This window comes from Carcharodon carcharias, chromosome 20, assembly GCF_017639515.1.
Source record: "Carcharodon carcharias isolate sCarCar2 chromosome 20, sCarCar2.pri, whole genome shotgun sequence".
NCBI classification, from domain to species: Eukaryota; Metazoa; Chordata; class Chondrichthyes; order Lamniformes; family Lamnidae; genus Carcharodon; species Carcharodon carcharias.
In genome coordinates this window covers 8,146,175-8,167,114 of record NC_054486.1, presented here as the reverse complement: position 1 = coordinate 8,167,114, position 20,940 = coordinate 8,146,175, and the positions used below count along the sequence as shown (strand labels likewise).

General features: G+C 40.6%; 1 protein-coding gene across 5 annotated transcripts in view; it reads right to left on the bottom strand.

The window, feature by feature from the left end:
- The window catches only part of cdin1 (CDAN1 interacting nuclease 1), a 136,332-nt gene that overhangs the window by 36,387 nt on the left and 79,005 nt on the right, over positions 1–20,940 (bottom strand). For all 5 annotated transcript variants that reach the window (XM_041215239.1, XM_041215234.1, XM_041215237.1 and 2 more), the window contains one exon: positions 7,692–7,797. In XM_041215239.1, the coding sequence (XP_041071173.1) occupies positions 7,692–7,797 (106 nt within the window). The remainder of the gene's footprint in view (positions 1–7,691; positions 7,798–20,940) is intronic.

The following is a 20,940-nucleotide window of genomic DNA, read 5'->3' as shown; positions in this document are numbered from 1 at the left end:
AGCAAAGCTTCATTACCCATCACTCCACCGATTTTTTTTTATTATGAGGTTACCAGTTTGCCAACCATTGTTTCAATGATGAATGCTAGTAGTCAATTGCATTGTAGCATTAAAAAATGACTTTTTTTTTTAAACACTGAGCAAACATCAACATTTTCAATCTACGGTTATTTGGCGATTAAAAACAACCAATTAACCCCATCAAGTACAGTGATGGAAAATGTTGGGTTTCCAGATCAAGACCAAGAATAGGTGGCTAAGGAAATGGTCTTTCAGTAAGTTACATACCAATATTAATAGTTTTATTTGACCCTCTAACTTTGCATTTTTGTTCTGCAACATTTATATTTGAAGCCTCAAGCCCATTCTCGTATTTCTTTATGACTCAGAAAAATTGGGCAGAACATTTGCCGCAAGTCTTTCTGCAGCTTTTCATAGGCTACAAGAAAAAGTATTTCTTTTTTATATTTTATATCTCATACTATGATGGAAAGATGAGATTTATTTCTCAAAATTGTGGTTATATTATGATGGCTTATGAAATAATGGGGAAAAGATTTTCTTCTCTAAGGACACAGCAGTATTGTTACAACTGAGGTCAGAAACATATACATTGTATTATCACAATTTTAAGGTACAGCATTATTACATACAAATAAAACATTTAAAAATAGTTGCAATCAAATAAATGTCAGCCAATAGTGTTATGCATTTCCAAATTTTCAGGGAACAGAGTTTGTAGCAGGGACTGAAGAATAATGGCTTCAGTCTTCCCAAAATTTAGTTGGAGGAAATTTCTACTCATCCAATACAGGATGTTGGAGAAGCAGCGTGATAAATCAGAAGCAGTGGAGTGGTAGACAGGTGGTGAGGTACAGCTGGATTTCATTAGCATGTACGTGGAACTTGAAGTTGCGTTTTTGGATAATATCACTGACAGGCAAAATGTTGGTGCGAAATAGGAGGGGGCCAAGGATGGATCTTTGGAGGTCTCCACAGGTAATGGTTTGAAAGTAGGAAGAGAAATCATTGCAGCTGATTTTCTGGCTATGACTGGATACAGAGGTATGGATCCAGGTGAGGGCAGGCCCAACCAGATGGACAACACAGCAGATATGTTGGAGGAGGATGGTGCGGTCAGTCGTGTCAAAAGCTGCAGACAGGTCAAGAATTTTGAGAAGTAGTTTATCATGGTCACAGTCACACAGGATGCCACTAATAATGGTGTGAGCTTTGAAAAGGGCTGTTTAAGTGCTGTGGAAAGAATGGAAGTCTGATTCGAAGGGCTCAAACATGGAGTCGTGGGAAAACTGGGCACAGGCTTGGGAGATGAAAACATGTTTAACGACTTTGGAAAGGAAGGGGAGGCTGGAGGTGGGGTAACTCAGAATACATTGCTAATAGTAATATAACTAAAATAAGGGAGTTACTAAAATAAAGGAGTAATGATGCTGGATAATAAACTTTGTTCAAATGACCATGGTCCAGAGGTGGGGAAGAGAAGAGGACAGTTCCATAACTTAAAAGTTGATAGACTCAAGGTTTAGTATAATGATTACTTATAGTAGTTGCTTCAAAACTTCCAACAATATTGTAAACATCTTATGCTCTCAGAATATTCTTGCACATTTCACCCTAAGGGTTCTAAATATTAGGGCAAATAATATCAATCTAATCAGGAGAAAAGGATTATGTCATCTTTTACTTCCAGAAGTTAACCTGACATCATGTCTATATGAAATGATGCAGTGTAGCAAGCCCCAAGGAGCAGTCTTTAACTGTTCCTGAAGAAATGTGATTTCAACAATAAAGAATGCATTCAAAATGTCAGATGTAAATGTCAATTAAAAATTACATATAGGTCTGAATCGTAAGGTCTGGAGGTTGACATTCTTTGACATAGCAGAGTGTCTGTGACCAGGCCTTTGGCAAACTCAACAGGATCTATGCTGTCAGCTCATATACCACAGAAACTCAGACGCTTGTCTAATCTGAATGAAAAATAACATAAAAATTGGAGCTGAAGCCTTGGAGTAATGCTGATGGACGCTGAAGGCGTTTTCTGTACCACGTGACAGCTTCAACTAAATGGGACTGCATTATAAACAGTGGGACTAAAGCCAAATACTTGCAGAGTGGGAAACAAATAAAACCAAATTGACTAAATTCTTACTGTAATAAATATAGCCAATTTGATATCAGACAGAGTAAAGGTCACACCTTTATTTGATATATATGTATAAAGAATATCTGTCTGGTTAAACAAGTTTAATATGCGCTCCGTCTTGTATTTAAATTAATTAAATAAATCCAATAATATTATAATTACATTTTCCCATATCTAAACAGGCCAGAGGTAAAATAATGACATTTTAAAAGAGGTACTCTGATTACAGAATTGAGTATTCAACATAATTCAATTGACTAATTCTTTGATCTAACTACCATTAAAAGCTTTTTAATTACTCCAGTTTGGTATCTAATAAGGAAACCATTTCTAACTCAGTACAGCAGTTTTCCATATTCAATATGAGAATTATTGAACCAGTTTTTATACAACCAACACATTCTACTGCAAAACACCCCCACAAATTTATTTTGAGAACTATATGAACCCTTGATACCTGGCACCCCCTTTAGTTCACAATAACTAAATGCATCTCCCTTAACTGGACTTCACGCCTACTCCAGACTACAGGAAAGCAAATATAAAATCTGTCTCTGACTTACGACGGGTGACCCTTGGAAATCTGCTCTTATTCCCATGCTTTTAACACGAAAAACTGAGGCAAAGCTTAAGCAGCAGAAATTAATACTATAATGACAAATAATAGGAATAACCTCATGGCCTGGGAATGTTTATCACATCATCCAACTATTTCCTGCTGCATGATTGCAGGCAATAGAAACAGTCTTAAGAAAAGACATCTTTGAAATGTGTGTCTACACTTCTTCTAGTGCTGACTGAACATTTATCATGCATTCACCAATTCAGATTGAAAATTAATAGTATTGCGATTGGTTTTTTCACCCTGCCTGCCAATAATGCAGCCTTGGACTGACCTACAGTCCCATGGTGCTGTTCTAAGGTCAGACCCTGCCAGCATTACACCAGTGTGTCAAAATATGTCAACAAACCATCCGCACTACAAGAAGAAGAATGACCTTTTATTTCTTCATGTATGGAGAGCCGATAAAGCCAACAGAGGCTGGGTATGCATGAGCGGTTTTTCAAGCAGCTTGACACTCACAACCTTCCCAAGTGTATTTGCCAAACCCACAAATGTAAAATAATGCTACTTCAACTTTTTATAAAAGTTACCACATCGATATTGAACTGTGATACTCCAAAAACTTTTCATCTGGCACATTTAGATCTGTGCCAACTTAAAATAAAACCTCAGGAAAGTTGCCTTAACTAAGTTGTTTCCACATCCAAACAACAAGTTCTAATCTTCAGAGGTTCCATTTCTCACCTTAGCACAAAGGAAAATCTGTAGCTCATGTTTTGCTAATTGTGCGATAAATGTATTGTGTCATTAACTTTGTGAAATTAGGGTAGGGTAAAATGTTTGCTTTAGTGCCAAAAATAATTTTGGAACTGTCTTAATGCCAAACTGAAGAACTTGTTTCAGTTCTAAGGAGCAGATCATGATTCACAGCTTTTTAAAATGGAAGGTGAGCACTGAACATTAATTCTTAAAGCCAAACAAAGAACCTAGTAGACCTATTAAGTAAGGCTCAACAAGTTACTTTGGAGTGAACTAAAAAATAGCATTGTCTCCAGTGGAACTGGCATGTACTCAAAACAGATTTCAACACACAACTAAATTTTACTTAACTTCAGAAATTGTATTATTATTGAGGAGCCAGAATCTGTAGAAATTTGTAATATAACATGTACTCCACAAAACAACAATCCAACAGCCAGGTCCTCAATCAAAGAGGAAAAACAAAAATTGGTGGGGAGGAATTTACTGAAGGGACCAACACAAAAAATCTAGGAGTTTTATATAGGGCTGTTTGTGGCAATTACAATTTGGCTGACTTAAATGTATTGGTGTAAGAAAATGTTACTTATAAGCAAAATTATACACTGCTCAATAAAAACAATCAGTTTCACCTGTTGCAAATATAACATACAGAGAACGAGCTTAAGGAAATGTCATCCTGTGGTTTAATGGTTTTGGACCATGATCACTTAAGGCCAAGTTCCTTTCATACAGAAAAAATATATGGTCAAATAATTATGAGAATGGTGGCATAATGAATCATTTAACATTTGGAGTTAACAAAATGAAAATTAAAAGCACATCTTGTTAGGAAATCCTACATAAATATTTTTTTCTGGCAAATCAAAAAGGACCATTATTCGTTGTGACAGAATGAAAAGTTGTCAGATGATAGCTCTAATACTTAGCACCTGCTTCAATCAGTCCCAAAATTTGGATGACAGAATTGAGAATCTGAGAATGGCAGGGAAGTAATTTATTTTGGATGGCGAGTGGAGGGAAGGGAGGAAGATAATGACCATGATAAGATAATTTCCTTTGAGTATTTCTAACAAGTTACACTGTACCTATTGAAGAATCATTTCAAAATTAATTGCTTATGCAGCTCTAAGAACATTGTATGTTTGTAGAACCTTAAACGATGACAATTATTTAAAACAATCCAGAATACTGATAACAAAAATTGTGGACAGGCAAGTATGACGACACTGAAATACTAAATAAAAAGATTTGGACAAGGATAAGTTAATTATTGAAGTGTGATGGTTTGTCAATTTATGTAACAACTGTCATAATCCTTGGAATTAGAAGATAATAATCCTCATTTATCAAAGAAATTATTTCCTTACCACAGTAAGGCCTGTTGCAAAATTCGATAAGGACGTTTGTCTCTAAATTTTTCCAGCCAGAATGCTTTTCTCCCTCTCTTTCATACCACATAATATGGTCACCTTTGATTCTTTTTGGCTACGTGATGCAGACATTTAAGCAAAGGAGATCATGGACATAAAAATGTAGGAATGAAAAAGCCATCCAATTCATTTCATCTAGGATCACACTTATGATCAATCTAGGCCATTTTTCCAAATACCTATGCTGCCTTTGTGCTTCCTTTTACTGTGAATCAAACATTTGACAGCTTTCTTTTTCAGTACTTTATCAACTTTGTATTCACTGTGCTAAACAGTAATCTGTTCTAAGTGGCACTTACTTGTAAATTTTACGCCAGGTGATACAAGACAGACTGCTCAAATTACCCTCTGCTACAATTTACGTATAAAAAAATTGTGAAAATTATACATCAGACCTATGTTGGGTATCACCAGTAATTAAATGTTGCTTACCTGGTGGTAGACAAAAATATCTCTGCAACCATTCTATGGACATTTTAAATTTTTTACGTCTTCCTCCACAACCAGCCTTCCTCCAAAAGCTGTATTTATTGGTAACTAGAACAAGTTGAGCTCTCATTACCCCTCATCATGGTTCAATCATTCAAAAGCTATTCTCAGGTTCTTCCTGACCACAAGATTAAAGTAACATTCTCATAGCTTGGGAGCAAACCTGCCACTATCTTGACAGGTTGTAATTATAATGAAACCAGAGGGAAGAAAACTGGAAGATAAAAAATGAGCAACTGTTCTTGTGTAGAAAACACAAAAACAATGCTAGCAACTGATAAGCTTATATTGGATACAAGAGAAGGTAGTTTTGCTTGTGGAGAATAACACAGTATGACCTAAAAATAAAGAAATCAACCTTTATTATTAGTTCAGTAACTATGTCATGCTAATAACTCTGCAACATTTTATGAGGAGTTAGTCCATTTAGGATACAAGGCAAAAACAGGCACACCTCAACCAGAGTTGCGCTATGGACGTTACAGTCAATCTTAAACAGTGCATGCCTTGAAGATACCGAATACAACATGCTTGTAACTAATGCATCTAATGTACTAGAGTTTCATGCAGTAGTTTTGAATTTTGCTTTATATAGTACTCCCTACTAGCTCAAAGCATTGTGGGGTCCATTCTTGGTTTAGTGTCAGAGTTTACTTCTATGATATTTAGAGAGTCATTAAACTTTCTGGTGCTTATTTTAAACAAGGTACAACAATTAAAAGATACAACAGTCAAGAATAAGCTGGTTATCCCCTTTAGATAAAGGGGTGAAAGATGAAAAGAGAACATTGGATTGTCTTTGGCTAGATGAAATGAAGAATTTTAACCAAATACCTTCTAGATGTGATAAAAACAAAAAACTGCAGATGCTGGAAATCCAAAACAAAAACAGAATTACCTGGAAAAACTCAGCAGGTCTGCCAGCATCGGTGGAGAAGAAAAGAGTTGTCATTTCAAGTCCTCATGACCCTTCAACAGAACTCTGTTGAAGGGTCATGAGGACTCGAAACGTCACCTTTTAGATGTGGTTGACAGAGTTGCTTCATGCAAGATGTCGTAAGGTCAATTGGTGGTCAGGTAACAATTTACTCACTCTCTTAAATAGCATTAATGCTCTCAGACTGCTGCACTATTTGACTGAAGTTACAGGCTCAGGAAAGAGAATAATATGAGATTCTCATCTTATTTTAGAGGAGCCCTGACTGGAAAGAAACAGTGCATTTCAAATCTATACATCTTTAAGTTAATGGGGTGCAGCACTTTGCTTAGCTCTATATATTTTTATTCATCATGGTGAGATATTTCAATGCTTGGCAGTGGAGCAAGCTTTCATTTTTTTCATCAAATGCAAATTCATGCATGCAGAGGGATAGAACACAGCCAATTGCAGAATGAATTTTTGGCAAAACAGTTCTGAACTGCATCCTTACAGTGTCATAATTTTTTCCATTTCCCATAATAATTCTAATGGCCTTTCTGACAGAGATTGCCATCTTAATGTTTACTTTTGGGAAAGTACAGACTCTCCAATGCTATGAACTAAAGTCCACTTAAAAATGGGGTAAATCTCCTCTAGCACATATCATGTAGAATCCTTAATGTTGGCAGAAGTCATGAATTGCAGCATTTTGGACCAGGCTGGATTCAAATCCAGCTCCTTTAGTTGAAAGGATATTGCCATGATCTATTGTCCCACATAATTTACCAAGGGAGGTGGCCAATACTTTGCTTTGAGTATTTTTCCCTACTGTACCATGCTCCTGAAATTACGGGGGGGAAAAAGCATTGGGGTACTCTTCTAAATTTAATCAACCCTGAGCCTTTGTTTAATCATTTTCCCAGGAAAGTTTGGACAATGCAAACCTAAGATCTAATGGGAAACCTTGGTGACACTCTTTTTAATTGGTCATAGCTCGCCTACCATGGATGTCAATTTAAAGACTAAACTTCAAAGCAAGTTTCAATGAAATTAAGGACTTGAGCCTTCAAAATTATAGTTAATGTGGACCTATTAAGAGAAAATGGATTTTTTTCTCATTCCAATACGTAATCCAGACAGCATTGGTAGCAATAGCAGAACTTAAGAACATGCAAAGTCATAGAGCTCAGGCTAAAAAGTCTTAAAAGAAACAAGAACTGAAATACAGTATTATTCCCTCAAATGTTTATTTGATTTTCTTCTGCAAATATGCTTGCTTTTGATGCAGCAAATTCATTTCTTGGTGATATCACGTCAAACATAAGATGTACCAAAATGTCACATAACAAAGGATGGTACCTGTTCCAGTAGCTCCAGAATTGGTCCTGCAAGTAGCATTGGTGGCTGTACTCGTCTCCAAATGAGGCCTTGCTTTCAATCCAATGAATCACATGACCTTCAATGGCTGTTAAAAAAAAAATCCACTTTATGCTTCATTCTTCAATTAGGTGTCTTTCTAACATTCGGGTAACTTAGACAAGTCAACATTGGCAATTACTGGAAAAATCCATCTGCTTTATAAAATTTACATTAAGTAGCTTTCCATTGCTTTGTCCTTTACAAAGTACTCCCATTACAGGTCCTTCTGCAAATGCTATTTGCCTCTCGGTTATTCTTAGCATCAATTCTTTTCAACTAGAGAAATTGGCTTAAACATGCTTCTGTATAGGAAAACTAAAGTACTTTTACACCACTGTTGATTAATACATTATTCATTCATAGTTTGCTTATCAGAATTATATAGATTATAATCAGCACTATTTTAAGAATATAAGAACACATGGAATGAGGAACGGTTGCCTAACCTTTGAATATTATTCTCCCCACACAGCATGTATAATTTAACTTAATAAATGTACTCACAACAAATTCATGCCCTGAAGGAAGGCTCTGCATCAACAGTACTTGTGACCCAAAACTATTTAAGCAAAAGTCCAAAAGACTTAGTCATGTCCACAGCCTCACTATTCAGCCTAGGCTGTGACACTGACCAAACAAAAGACAATATCTACCTCTCCTTGCACAGTAGTAGAGGAATCATTGTAACTTGAAGAGCACTTGATCATCTCAATCTATACCTATTCCAATAACCTCCAATTCCCATTCTCAGCCACATAGTTTGGCAGTTCCTTTTCTGAAGAACTTAAATTGTTACGGCACTGTTTATTCTGCAGATCTATTCTCTACATAAATACCCATTACTCTGTGAAGGGAAAACAAGTTTATTCTGGTCTCACTTCAGGATTGTTAATTTTAAACAAGTGGCCCTTAGTTTTAAGATTATAGTTAAAGGCAAATAAGCTTGTTTACATTTATATAATTTATGCTTCTCAGCATTTTAATGATTTGATTGTGTTTCACTCAATCTTCTTTTATACAAATAAACAAACTTAGCTGTGTAAGTTTTCTATCAGAATTTAGAGCCCTTGCGTTCTGCAATTATCCCGTTGCTCTTCTCTATTCTGGACACATTCAAATACTATAGTATTGTTCAAGTTGAAAGTAAAAATAACTGCGGCTAACATTTATATGTCTATTTTTGCTAATGCCTATTCCTCTCTTTGATGGCTTTCAGTTACTCACTTGGTCTGTATGCCCCACAAGGTCTCAAGTCTCTCTTTTGCATTCTCTCTTCTTTTCCTCCCCTGAAAAATTTTCCTTTTTATGGTCTCTTCTGTTCTGTAGATCACACTCTATGGCCCTTTTACATTTTCCCTCCACATCCTTCCTTTTCCTGTCACTTCTATTGAAACTTGCAGCCAGATTCAGTGCTTTATTCCTCTTACTGCAGCAAAAATTAGTCTCTCCCTGAACATTAGGCTCATTCCCAAATTCATGAGTCCAAAAGCCACAGGAATACTGGAGACAAATTACCGAGCTGGAACTACCCATATACGGCTCCAATAACTCCACCTTCCTATCTTAGGTCTCCTTTCAGGTTATTACAATACTAATCCTTTAAGAATATTAAATGAGTATTAAGGCAGTCTTCTGCTCATTAAGAATGGGCTTCTACACCTAATGGGTTGGATCTTCGCTTCTGAGGCAGGTAGCAGGAAATTTCTCAGCCCGGTACACCTGCCTTGGGACAATGCGTCCTGAATGGTGCGATTTTCACTCTGGGAAGTGGGGGTTGGGCGTGATGCGGGATAGAGTCAGGCCCGCCACCCCAGGCACAGATCAGAGGTGGCCACGGGGCTTCCAAGTGCAGAGATAGGCTGTTTAAAAAGCCCGCCTTGGTTCTATGGGACTTCGCCTCAGCTGTTTTGTTAAGTATTAGGCCCTCTGGGCTAGCCCCTCACACTCCATCACCGCCCCCCCCTACCCACCCTCCATGCCCCTTCCATGCCAGCTCATGCCCCCCACCCGCCTCCATGGCCCTTTAAAACCCCCAAGCCAACTTGATGGCAACTCATGTCAACCCATGGCCTCCAACCCACTCCCATGGTTCCTCATAGCCTCTATGTCAATTTAGTGCCAACTCATGCAAACCCATGCCCCCTCCATCAACCACCCTTTGCCCTTACACCCTCCATGCCAACTCACCCAGTATTCACCATGGGCAGACCTCAGGAGACATGTTGAGATGAAACAAAATAAAAATCTAAATATCTCTTCCAACCCTTCATCATAATTTAAAAAAAAACTCCCATTCATGAAAGCCCATTCAAAACTTTAAAAGCCCCTCAAGTATTCAATCCATTATGAAAACAAACAAACTTGTACTTAAAACCCCACATCTAATCCTTTCATAACCTTTGAGTTGTAAATCAAGCTGTGAATTTAGAGTCCTCTGCTGGGATAACTGTAGGTTGTTGAAAGCCAACCATTAATAAAGATATAATAATAGCCCTTGGGATAATGTCAACAAACAGCTATTGTAACTGCTAGAACAGATATTTTTCAACCCTCGCTGACACAGGCAGGCTGTTTTTTCTTTTCTAATTTTAAAGGGCTGGGGATTACAGTTCAACATACCTAATCTGCCCTGAAGAAGAATCATACGGACTTGAAATGTTAACTCTGTTTCTCTAGGTTTTGACGTTGGGGTTCTTACCCTGAATTACTGTCTGGCCTAACAGGCCATAGTAAGGATGCATCAGCCTGGAAGTTGGAAAAGTGGCAGAATGTACTGTCCAATTCAGTTGGTCAATGAGAGTCGCCTATACCTAGTGCCATGAGACAACCTATTTCTTTCACTTATGTTTGTCTGGAACAAGATATTTGACTGCGATCAGAGCTAACATCTTGCCTTGCATACAGCACATCATGGTTTTCTATAATGACCTTTGTCTTTCAAAATCAATGGAATGGTTGGAAATGGAGTACATCATGGAGTGTGTAAAAAGTGGGAATGTCGTGTCAATGGGAATTCCATGCAGAGGGGGGTAGGTGTTGCTGCTTTTTGCCTCCAACACTTGTAGTGGGCCATGTTAGCTTCAGGCAGTAAGTATTTAAATTTTTTGTCAAGGTTTGAGTGCAATTTTGGTGGTGGGGCGGGGCAGGTGATGAAAACAGATTTGAAAGGAAGGGAGACTATATCTGAAGAGAGTGACCAATTAATTTTTTCAAGTAACATGGGGGTCAGGAAGATAGTTGGGTGAGAATAAGGTTGAGTGAGCAGAAAGTGGGTCTCACGGACAAGATGAGCTTGGAGAGGGAACAAGTAAAATAACAAGTATATAGTTCCAAGTCAGGGTGGTATGGGGCTTGGAGAGGAACTTGCAGGTGGTGGTGTTCCCATGCATCTGCTGCCCCTGTCCTTCTTGGTGGTAGAGGTCACAGGTTTGGAAGAAACTGGAGAAAATATGACTGAATTAAGACAATCAATCTAATGGTATAGGTAAAGCTGAGGAAAGTGGTGGCAAGCCAAAGCAAGATATCATCAGTTTACATGTGAAAACTCACCCTGTGCCGATGGATGATGTTATCTAGAAGCAGCATTTAAATGAAAAATAGGCCAAAGATAGCCTTTTGGGGAGATATTGGAGATGATTGCACAGAGAGGGCAAAAAATGACATTTCTGGGGATGCACTATCTCTAGAAAGGTAGTAATGGGACCACGCGATATCAATCACATGGAGGATAGCAAAGTCAACTGTATTGGACATTAGAAAAAGGGTTGAGGATGAAGGAGAAAGATAATGCAGCAAGATTACAATATATAATCATAAAATAAAATAATTACAATCATAAATCCACACACTATCCTGACTTGGAACTAAATTGCCGTTGCTCTACTGTCGCCGGGTCAAAATACTGAAACTCCCTTCCTAACAGCACTGTGGATGTACCTACACCACATGGACTGCAGTGGCTCACCACCACCTTCTCAAGGGCATTTAGGGATGGGCAATAAATGCTGGCCCAGCCAAAGATGCCCACATCCTGTGCAAGAATTCAAAAAACCTAATTCATGATTTTGGCTTGGGTTGGTTCAGTGCTACGCAAAAGGAAGAATTTGAACAGAGAGTTTCAGGAGCAATAGGTATGGAACTAGGATGTGATAACATGCCTGAGGACCTCAGGCAGGAAAGGGAGGTTGGAGAGGAAAGATGGGTCGAGGGTATGCTTTTTCAGTGGAGTGATGATGCCAGTTTTGAAGGGTGAGGGAAAATGGCTGAAGAAAAGAAACTGTTCATGATTTAGCCAGTATGGCTGCCAAGATGGGAATTTAAATGATCAAGAGCTGAATGAGGAGCAAACTGAGGTAGCAGGATACGAGCCTCATGAATGGTATAAGCTTGGAGGGAGCAAGGAACTGCAAAAAAAATGGAGTTCTGAGTTAGTACAGGTGGGAGGCTAGATGGGAGAGTGAAATGGCATTTATCTAATGCAATGGTTCTCAAATTGTGGTCTGACATGCCATGTTTCTGGCATGAATTAATAATTTACTTAAAGTATTTAATTTTAAAAAAATGCACATAAATGTATTAATAATTAATAGCAAAAATACAGGAAAATATTTATAGTTTACTCAAATTCCATTAATTTTGATATTGTGTGTTGGCAAGCAAAAGTGGGTGGAGTAAGACCAGTAGGTGATTCGTGAGGTCTTTGACACCGCCTGATTGGGTCGTGAAGAGAAACCTTTTGAGAATCACTGATCTAATGAAAGTTGCGAGCCAGGTAAGGAGGAAGGGAGAAGAATCCCAGAGGCAGTAGCATGAATTGCCTTGTTCTCAGAGAACATGAAATCAATAACCATCTCACATTTGAAGTCGAGATGCAGGAGTGCAGAGAGATTTTTTTTATAGGCAAAAGAAGTCTGAGATGCCTTTGCCTGCCAGCATAAACAAAATAATGCTTGTTGACTAGGCCTGTTATACACCAGATTGACTCAAATTTTCACCCCTCTGATTTGAGTGAATAGAGGAGCAGCAGGAGAGGAGATGGTGATTGATTTGTTTGGATTAAGGACACGCAAAGGTGAAGGAACAATGAAGCAGGTTGGCAGTGACACAGGTACCATCATTAATGGAGGCCAAAGTTAAGCACATTGGGCCTACATGAGTGAATCTGACATACAGAAGATAAAGATGCACTTGAGCTCAAACAAACGAGTTCAATAGTTCTAACATCAGTTGCTTGAAACCAGGTGATGATCTCAAGTAGGAATCGCCTAAGGAATATGGTGCTTCTTGAACCCCAGCAGATTCCAATAATATCCTAACTGCACTTGCCACCAAGAATAGATGGTGGGCAGTACTAGCAATAAACTGGATAGTCAATAGTGCTGGATAGTCAAGCAACATTTGTAGAAATCAAAACTGTTTGTCTATTATATCATCATTAATTATATTAAGGGACTAGCCATCAGTAAATGAACCTTTTCCATTTATCATTAAAATCCTTCAGTGTGGATATGCCTGATTGCCATGAGTGTTGTCTTTACTGTTCAGCACCTTCCAGGGGTCCAATGGAGACATGTGCGGGGTCTCTCAGGCAGCCTTGGCACAACTGCATGGTCTCCCTATGCTCCTGCCAGTTTAGGGCCTCTTCCTATGTGGGCATTAGCGCGTGAATGTCGGCCACTCCATCACCGATCTTGGCCCTCTCCATGGTCTTGTGGGCCCATTTCTCTTGCAAGCAGCAGGAAGAACACTTCCACTCTCCACACAAGGATCAGCTGACCACATATGCTAGTGACATCCGTCTGGTAGCTCCCAGATATCTCCTCCATGTGTCTCTCATTGGATGTGAAGGGCACTCTGAACAATAGGCAGAGCGTTTGGCCCATAAGCATCGGCAGACAGCTGGTGCTGGTGTTCCCACTGCCAGTGCCCGGTTGGTCAATCTCTCCCCATGTGACAATCCATCCTGCTTTGCCAATTGCAAACCTCAATGGCCTTGGGCAGTAAGTAGGACTCACCCTGGCAGAGCGGAGGCGTTCACTGAGCTGTTTGCAGCAATGCACCTGTAAGTGTTGCTGGGTACCATGGCAGCTGACCTCTGCTGCAATTTCCATTCAGGTTTCCTAGGTCAGGTGGTAGGGTCTCTTCTTGCCGTCCCCAGGGAAGACCAACTTCTCAGCTTTCCTGTGCAGCCTGGAGGAGAACTTACAGGGAGGCATCGTTAAACTGTGGGGCCACCCAGTGTCTTCCCTCAGGCATGTCAGCAGCAGCCTCCAAGTCGGCTCCTTGGGCTCAATTGAGCCAAATGGGGGTGAGGATTTTCCTATTGACCAAAGGGGTCTTCGTAAAGTTAGCTCAGATAAGCCTGAAGATTAAGGGAGAAATGCATGCAAGTCTGTCACTCTTTAAAGATGGTGCCAGCAGCTGTCTTTCTGTGTGGTGAAGTCAAGAACTAAACCTTGCTGCCCTGCCCCTGCCACATGATATGAGCTACAACATTGGCATCTAACTGGCAATGTGGAAAATTGCCCAGTTATGTCTTGGACACAAAAAGCAGAACAAATCCCACCCAATTACTGCCCCATCAGTCTGCTCGCAATCTTCAGTAAAGTGACGGAAGGGGTCATTAACAGTGCTATCAAGCGGCACTTGCTTAGCAATAGCTGCTCACTGACATTCAGTTTGGGTTCCACTAGGGTTAGTCAGCTCCTGGCCTCATTATAGCCTTGGTTCAAACATGGACAAAAGAGCTGAACTCACAGGTTGAGGTGAGAGTGACTGCCCTTGACATCAAGGCAGCATTTGACCGAGTGTGGCATCAAGGAGCCCTAGCAAAACTGGAGTCAAAGGGAATCAGGGGGAAAATTCTCCGCTGGTTGGAGTCATACCCAGCACAAAGGAAGATGGTTGTGGTTGTTGAAGATCAATCATCTCAGTCCCAGTAATTCATTGCAGGAGTTCCTTAGGGTAGTGTCCTCGGCCCAACCATCTTCAGCTGCTTCATCAATGACCTTCCTTCCATCATACGGTCAGAAGTGGGGATGTTTGCTGGTGATTGCACAATGTTCAGCACCATTTGCGACTCCTCAGATACAGAAGCAGGCCATGTCCAAATGCAGCAAGACCAGGACAATATCCAGGCTTGGGCTGACAAGTGGCAAGTAACATTCGCACCACACAAGTGCCAGGCAATGATCATCTCCAACAAGAATCTAACAATCACCCCGTGACATTCAATGGCATTATCATCACTGAATCCCCCACTATCAACATCCTAGGGGATACTATTGACCAGAAACTGAACTGGACTAGCCACATTGATATTGTGGCTATAAGAGCGGGTCAGAGGCTTGGAGCCTTGCAGTCAGTAACTCACCTCCTAACTCCCTAAAGCTTGTCCAACATTTACAAAGCACAAGTCAGGAGTGTGATGGAATACTCTCCCCTTGCTTGGATGAGTGCAGCTCCAACAACGCTCAAGAAGCTTGACACCATCCTGGACAAAGCAGCCTGCTTGATTGCCACCCCTTCCACACACATTCACCCCCTCCACCACCACCGAAGTGGCGGTAGTCTGTATCATCTACAAAATGCACTACAGAAACTCACCAAGACTCCTTAGGCACCACCTTCCAAACCCATGACCGCCACCATCTACAAGGACAAGGGCAGCAGGTGCATGGGAAAAGCACCAAGTGGAAGTTCCCCTCCAAGCCACTCAGCATCCTGACTCCTAACAGCACTGTGGGTGTACCTACACTGCAGTAACTGCAGTGGTTCAAGGAGAGGTCAGCACCACCTTCTCAAGGGTAATTAGGGATGGGCAATAAATGCTGACCTAGCTAGTGATGCCCACATCCCATAAATGAATAAAAAGACAAAGACTTTATGGTCAGATTAACGCCAACAGTGCAGGCTCAATTGCTGTTCCAGCTGAGGTAGACTTGGGTCCTGCCTCTTCACCTACTCTCTGCTTGATGCATTGTGGTGCCCCTCAAGCTATATAACCAATTGTCTCTCTCTCTAATAGAGAGGGATGCACACAGCCCCTTGTGGACTATGGCGAATTACCTACCTACTCGGAATTTTATATTACTTTTTGGTCAATCATAAAATTGACTGTAGTTTGCAAATCAGAGATTTTTGGGAAAGGAGTTTCTGTACAGCCAGAGAAGCTGGAAGCCCCAAAAACGAGGTGTTATAGCACTAGCATTGACTGGGAGGTGGAATTAGAGCATGACAAGTTCACATAAGCAGTTTCCATTACTATTGTGGACACAGGAATATAAAATGGAGAAAAGTTGAAACAAAAATCTGCCAGAAATGCAACACAAAGGAAGGCTTTTCAGAACAGAAGGGGACACTGCAGTAAGCTTTTTAAATATATTATAGATATCGGCTGAATGTTGTGCCCATCACATACAGTTTTACTCTGTCTTAAAACTATGCTGTGTGTTTAATAGATACAAAAAAATGAAAAAAAACTTCTATAAAAAATAAAAATTGTAACAGGCTCTGGGTTCAGAGCCCCTTTGAAACACATTTGAGTGAAAACATTTATCAAGTCTTCCATGTTAGTGTATTATTCATTTTAACATGAATGAATAATTGTCTAGAAAATGAAGCGTATACTAGTGACCACCCAATAAAACTCAGCGGCAAGAGTTACAAGAAAAATCCTCCCAAGTGGTTAAACAACGTGCTGGCCAACCATTTTTCAATCAATCAATCATGGGGGTGGGTGAAGTTGTGGCAGAAGTGTTCCAATGCAAGACCAAATTTTGGTCTCGTCCAGATATAAACATCATTAAATCCTACCTTGCAGATGCTAAAAGCAGTCAGGAAACCTCTTGGATGCTGGGTATCATTACAGGACTTTAAATTGGTAAGGAAGAACCTCTGGTTCGAGGTACTGTGTTTTTTTTTTGGGTAGCCCATGTTAGGAAGGGTAAACCAAGCCTTGGAAGATGATTAGTAGAATAATTGTAGTAACGATCTGCCTAAGGGCAGGTCCTCTGCTCCTTTCTCCACGCCTCAGTCTTTTGCTTTCCTCTTCAGTTGCTTGTAAGAGCCTCCCATTTTCAGTTTCAATTTCAATCACCAATATGATTCGGAATAGGTGGTTTCCTATTGTTTTCCTCATGTGTGCTTAAAGGAAATACAAGTCCTCTTCCCAAACGATCCTCCACCTGTAAGTAGCCCTTGTCCCTCAAGGTTCTAGCTCTTCCACCATCCCAATCGGAAATTTGCTGGTTCCATAGTAGTCCATGGCTCGTAACCCTGAGCATGGGACTCTTATCGGAGGCTTGCAAAACAAAAGGGACAACCACCTTCTCAGGTATCAAATGGCCCTGCTATCTAAGTCAAATAATACCTGGGATAAAGCAAGTTAACTATGATGGCTGGATAAATGTCGCTTGTGTGCACTGGAAATGAGAAAGTTAACGGTGTTTAAAATGGAAAAGGAAATTTAGAGAAAAGATAACAATTCTCCTTCCTAGTAAGGGAATCTTGAGGAAAAAGGACTTAATTTTAAAATTAGGATTAAAGGAAGAAGTTTCATTTATCGAATGCCTTTCACAACCTCAAAGTTCCAAAATGCTTCAGAGCCAATATAGTACATTTGAAGTATATCAGAATTATAATGTAGGAATACGCCACAAACATGATGGCCTCTTTCTGTGCTGTAACTTTTCTATGGTTCTAAAATGCAGCTGCTAATTTTCAAGTTAAAAGCCAATCCAGGAAAAGTTTCTGCAAACAGTGGGTTATGCGAATGCAGGGTACAATGCCTCAGAAAATCACAGAAACAAAACTAACTGAGATGTTATATAACAGATAAATAACTGAGGTGAGAGCAGGAAATTGGGATTGTAAAGATCTGCCGTGGCTAACAAACTAGCAGAGCAGGGTCTAATGTTCCCAGAAGTAAAAGGCAAGTTTCTAACCCACGGTATCACACAGTGACTGGTTTCATATTAACAGCGGTCATACACTCAAAGGAAGAGGACTTTAAATGAAGCACCAGATGTGGTTCCCTTTTGTGTTAAAGCAAACTAACTTTCAAATATCTTTCATATCGTAAATAAATAGTAAACAAAGCATAGAACATATCCCCTTAAATTCTCCAGTAACAAACAGATAAAAGATAGAAGCAGTCAACACAAACATCTTAATGGTATTAAACACAAATTCCCTTTTCAGTCGTTCTCTGAAACTATAAAAGATCTAGGTAAGGCATCTATCACCTCATTCTGTATTCAAAGAGCAGACATTTCACACTTTTAGGTCAACTTTCCAGTAGCAAGGCGACAGGGGCAATATGATGCTATTAACACATTGAATAGAATACTTGAGAGAATCCTTTTTCTCCTCCCATTCTTCACCCAGCCCCACCAGTTCCCATTAGCAAATAGTAGAACAGTGGAATTAGTTGTGGATTGCGATAACGAAAACATGACACAGTCAGAATGAGCCAAATGGCCACTTCTGTGCTGCTGTACAGCCATTCCAAGTTGGAACAATTTTGTATCAATTGCTTCCTTTTGCTATGGTGGTTTATAGCAATTTTCAATTAACTTTCTTCCCTGCTGCCATTGTTTTTCATACAAACAGTGGCCAACTCATCTTCATCTTAAATTAAGTCAACTATTAAATCCAGCAAATGCTCCCTGATTGGCATTTCTCTTTTTCCTGCCCCCTCCGAATATTTTGCATGGCTTGTGCACCCACATATTACCTTTAACCAACTTCATTGTTAAGCCAATTATATATACACTTCCTCGTCCGGCAGATCAACCTTCAAGCTTGAATACCTTGCTCCTTATATTCCCCATATAAACAATTCACTTGATCGGTTTTATAATGATTCAAGCTTCTAGGTACTTGTTTATTGATTCTTTTCCTAATTTCTCAATGCCTCACCTCCCCTGTCATGAATGCTTACTCCATCCTAGTATTTGATTTTCATCATTCTCCATTTAATACTTCACATCTTCCATGCTGCCAAACCACACCGCCAATAGTTTCAATATTTCCCAATTGAATTACACAAGCTCTTGTTCAATTTTTAGCTCTCTCTTTAGACATAGTCCATGCCTTTGTTAAATCCATTAGAATAATGTTTGAATGCTCCTAAATTCTTTATGCAATGAATAAAGGCAATATTATTTAGCTTTGTATTACCACTTTGCTATTCAAAGTGAGCAACGTTAATATCCTGCAATTTTATAACTATTTCCCTCATTTCTTTTCTAAAAGGGAAGGGCCCACGTCCAGTGCCAAGGGCTGACTTTTTAGGAGCCGCTGTGGGTGGGAAGAGGTGGGTCAATGATGAAAGTACGAGCACCGACAGGTTTCTTGTCACCATCCAGTTTCACCGGGGTGGGGGAAGGGCAGCCTTAGGAACCAGACCAATCCATTAATAAGCTTAAGGACAAGGGCAGCAGACACATGGGAACACCACCACATGGTAGTTCCCCTCCAAGTCACTCACCATCCTGACTTGGAAATATTTCGTTGTTCCTTCATTGTCACTGGGTCAAAATCCTGGAACTCCCTAACAGCACTGTGGGCTGAAGTGGCTCAAGAAGGAAGCTTCACTTTCTCAAGAGCAATTAGGGATGGGCAATAAATGCTCACCTAGCCAGCGACACACACATCCCAAGGATTAATAATAAAACATAGGATAAAGAACTCAATGAGAATTCATTGAGGTTCATTTTGAAATTTTGGTGAGGGTGTACAGGTCCCACAATAGTGTAGAAGCAGACCAGGTGCATGAAGGCAGATTCACAGTGGGGATCCAGTCATAGCATCCAACAAATTAGCTAAGTGCATAAAATGGGGCACTGCTCAAAGGGGGACTCAGCCATTGGCACGTAGGCGCCACCAGGTTAGTGCAGGTTGCAGGGAGAGTGGTCAGTAGGGGTTTGGACAGTGCAGTGGGTTGTCACCTTTCTGGCATCAGGGGGCCTTAAGAGGCAAGGCTTCCAGGCACCATTGGGAGGCCTCCTGAGCATGAGGAAGGCAGCAGCTGGCAGCAGGAGAATGTCCCAGATTTTGTATCCAGTGGCATTGAGGAGGAACACCCTCCACAGGAAGGGCAGAGCCACAGTCATTAGGAGGGCAAAGGAGTGAGACAAAGGGGCAGGAAGGCAACAGAAATCATACTCTCAGCATAGGCTGTACTGTCAAAGACAGAGCTCCCTTGAGATGACAGAGAACCAGTGCCTCAGGAGACTGACAATTCTCCAGGCAGATGATCACAGAGATTTGTACTCTCGTAACACAAGACCTTACACCTCTACCTCGTAGCACTGCTTGCCACAGCTTGCAAGTAGCCAAAGTCACTGTAGCCTTGAACTTCACCACCTCTGGCTCCTTTCTTGGATTAGATGCAGATCTTGGTGGCATCTTGCAAACAGTTGTACAGTATTGATTCTCGCAGGTCACTTGTGCTCTACTTCTCAGAATTGGACAGTACATTCAATTCCAAACAGATGGGGCCTCACAGGCACAGAGGGCAGTGGGTTTCACCTCCATCACTGGATTCCCCCAAGTGCAGAGCATCATTAATTGCATCTATGTGACCATCAAGGAACAGGCTGAGATGCCCAGAAAGAGCTGCTGTTCAGCTGCAGTTCAACTTATCTGCAATGGCAACAGAAGTGTCCTGCATGTGAGTTCTTGTTTTACTTGTAGCTGCTATGACACCTTCATCCGCTGCCAGTCCAAACTGCTGCTGCTCATCATTCCACCACCCAAACTCCAGATGGATTCTGAGAGACAAGGAAGAAGAGATGGCTATTCACCCCTCCACAAGAGCCTGGGACAGGGGCACAGAAGCAATATAACTGAAGTCATGTGCTCATTAGGGCAGCCACTGAGCAGGCCTTAAGGCCTCTTAAGGTGCGGTTCCATTAGCTGCGCCAGTCAGCTGGTGCGCTGCAGTACACTCCTGCAAGAGTGCTGCACATTGTGGACTCTGTAACATGGCCCTCCAGTGAGGTGTGGACCTTATAGAAGGTAAAGTGTTGGATGCACACAGCTTACCAGAGGAAGAAGCAGATGAAATGGATGAAGATGAGGAGGAAGATGCCCCCACCGCACAAGGAGGAGGCAAGAGTCCAGCATGGGGCTTAATGATTTTGTTAGGATTCCATCAACATCAGGGATCATCTGATTCTGGTTC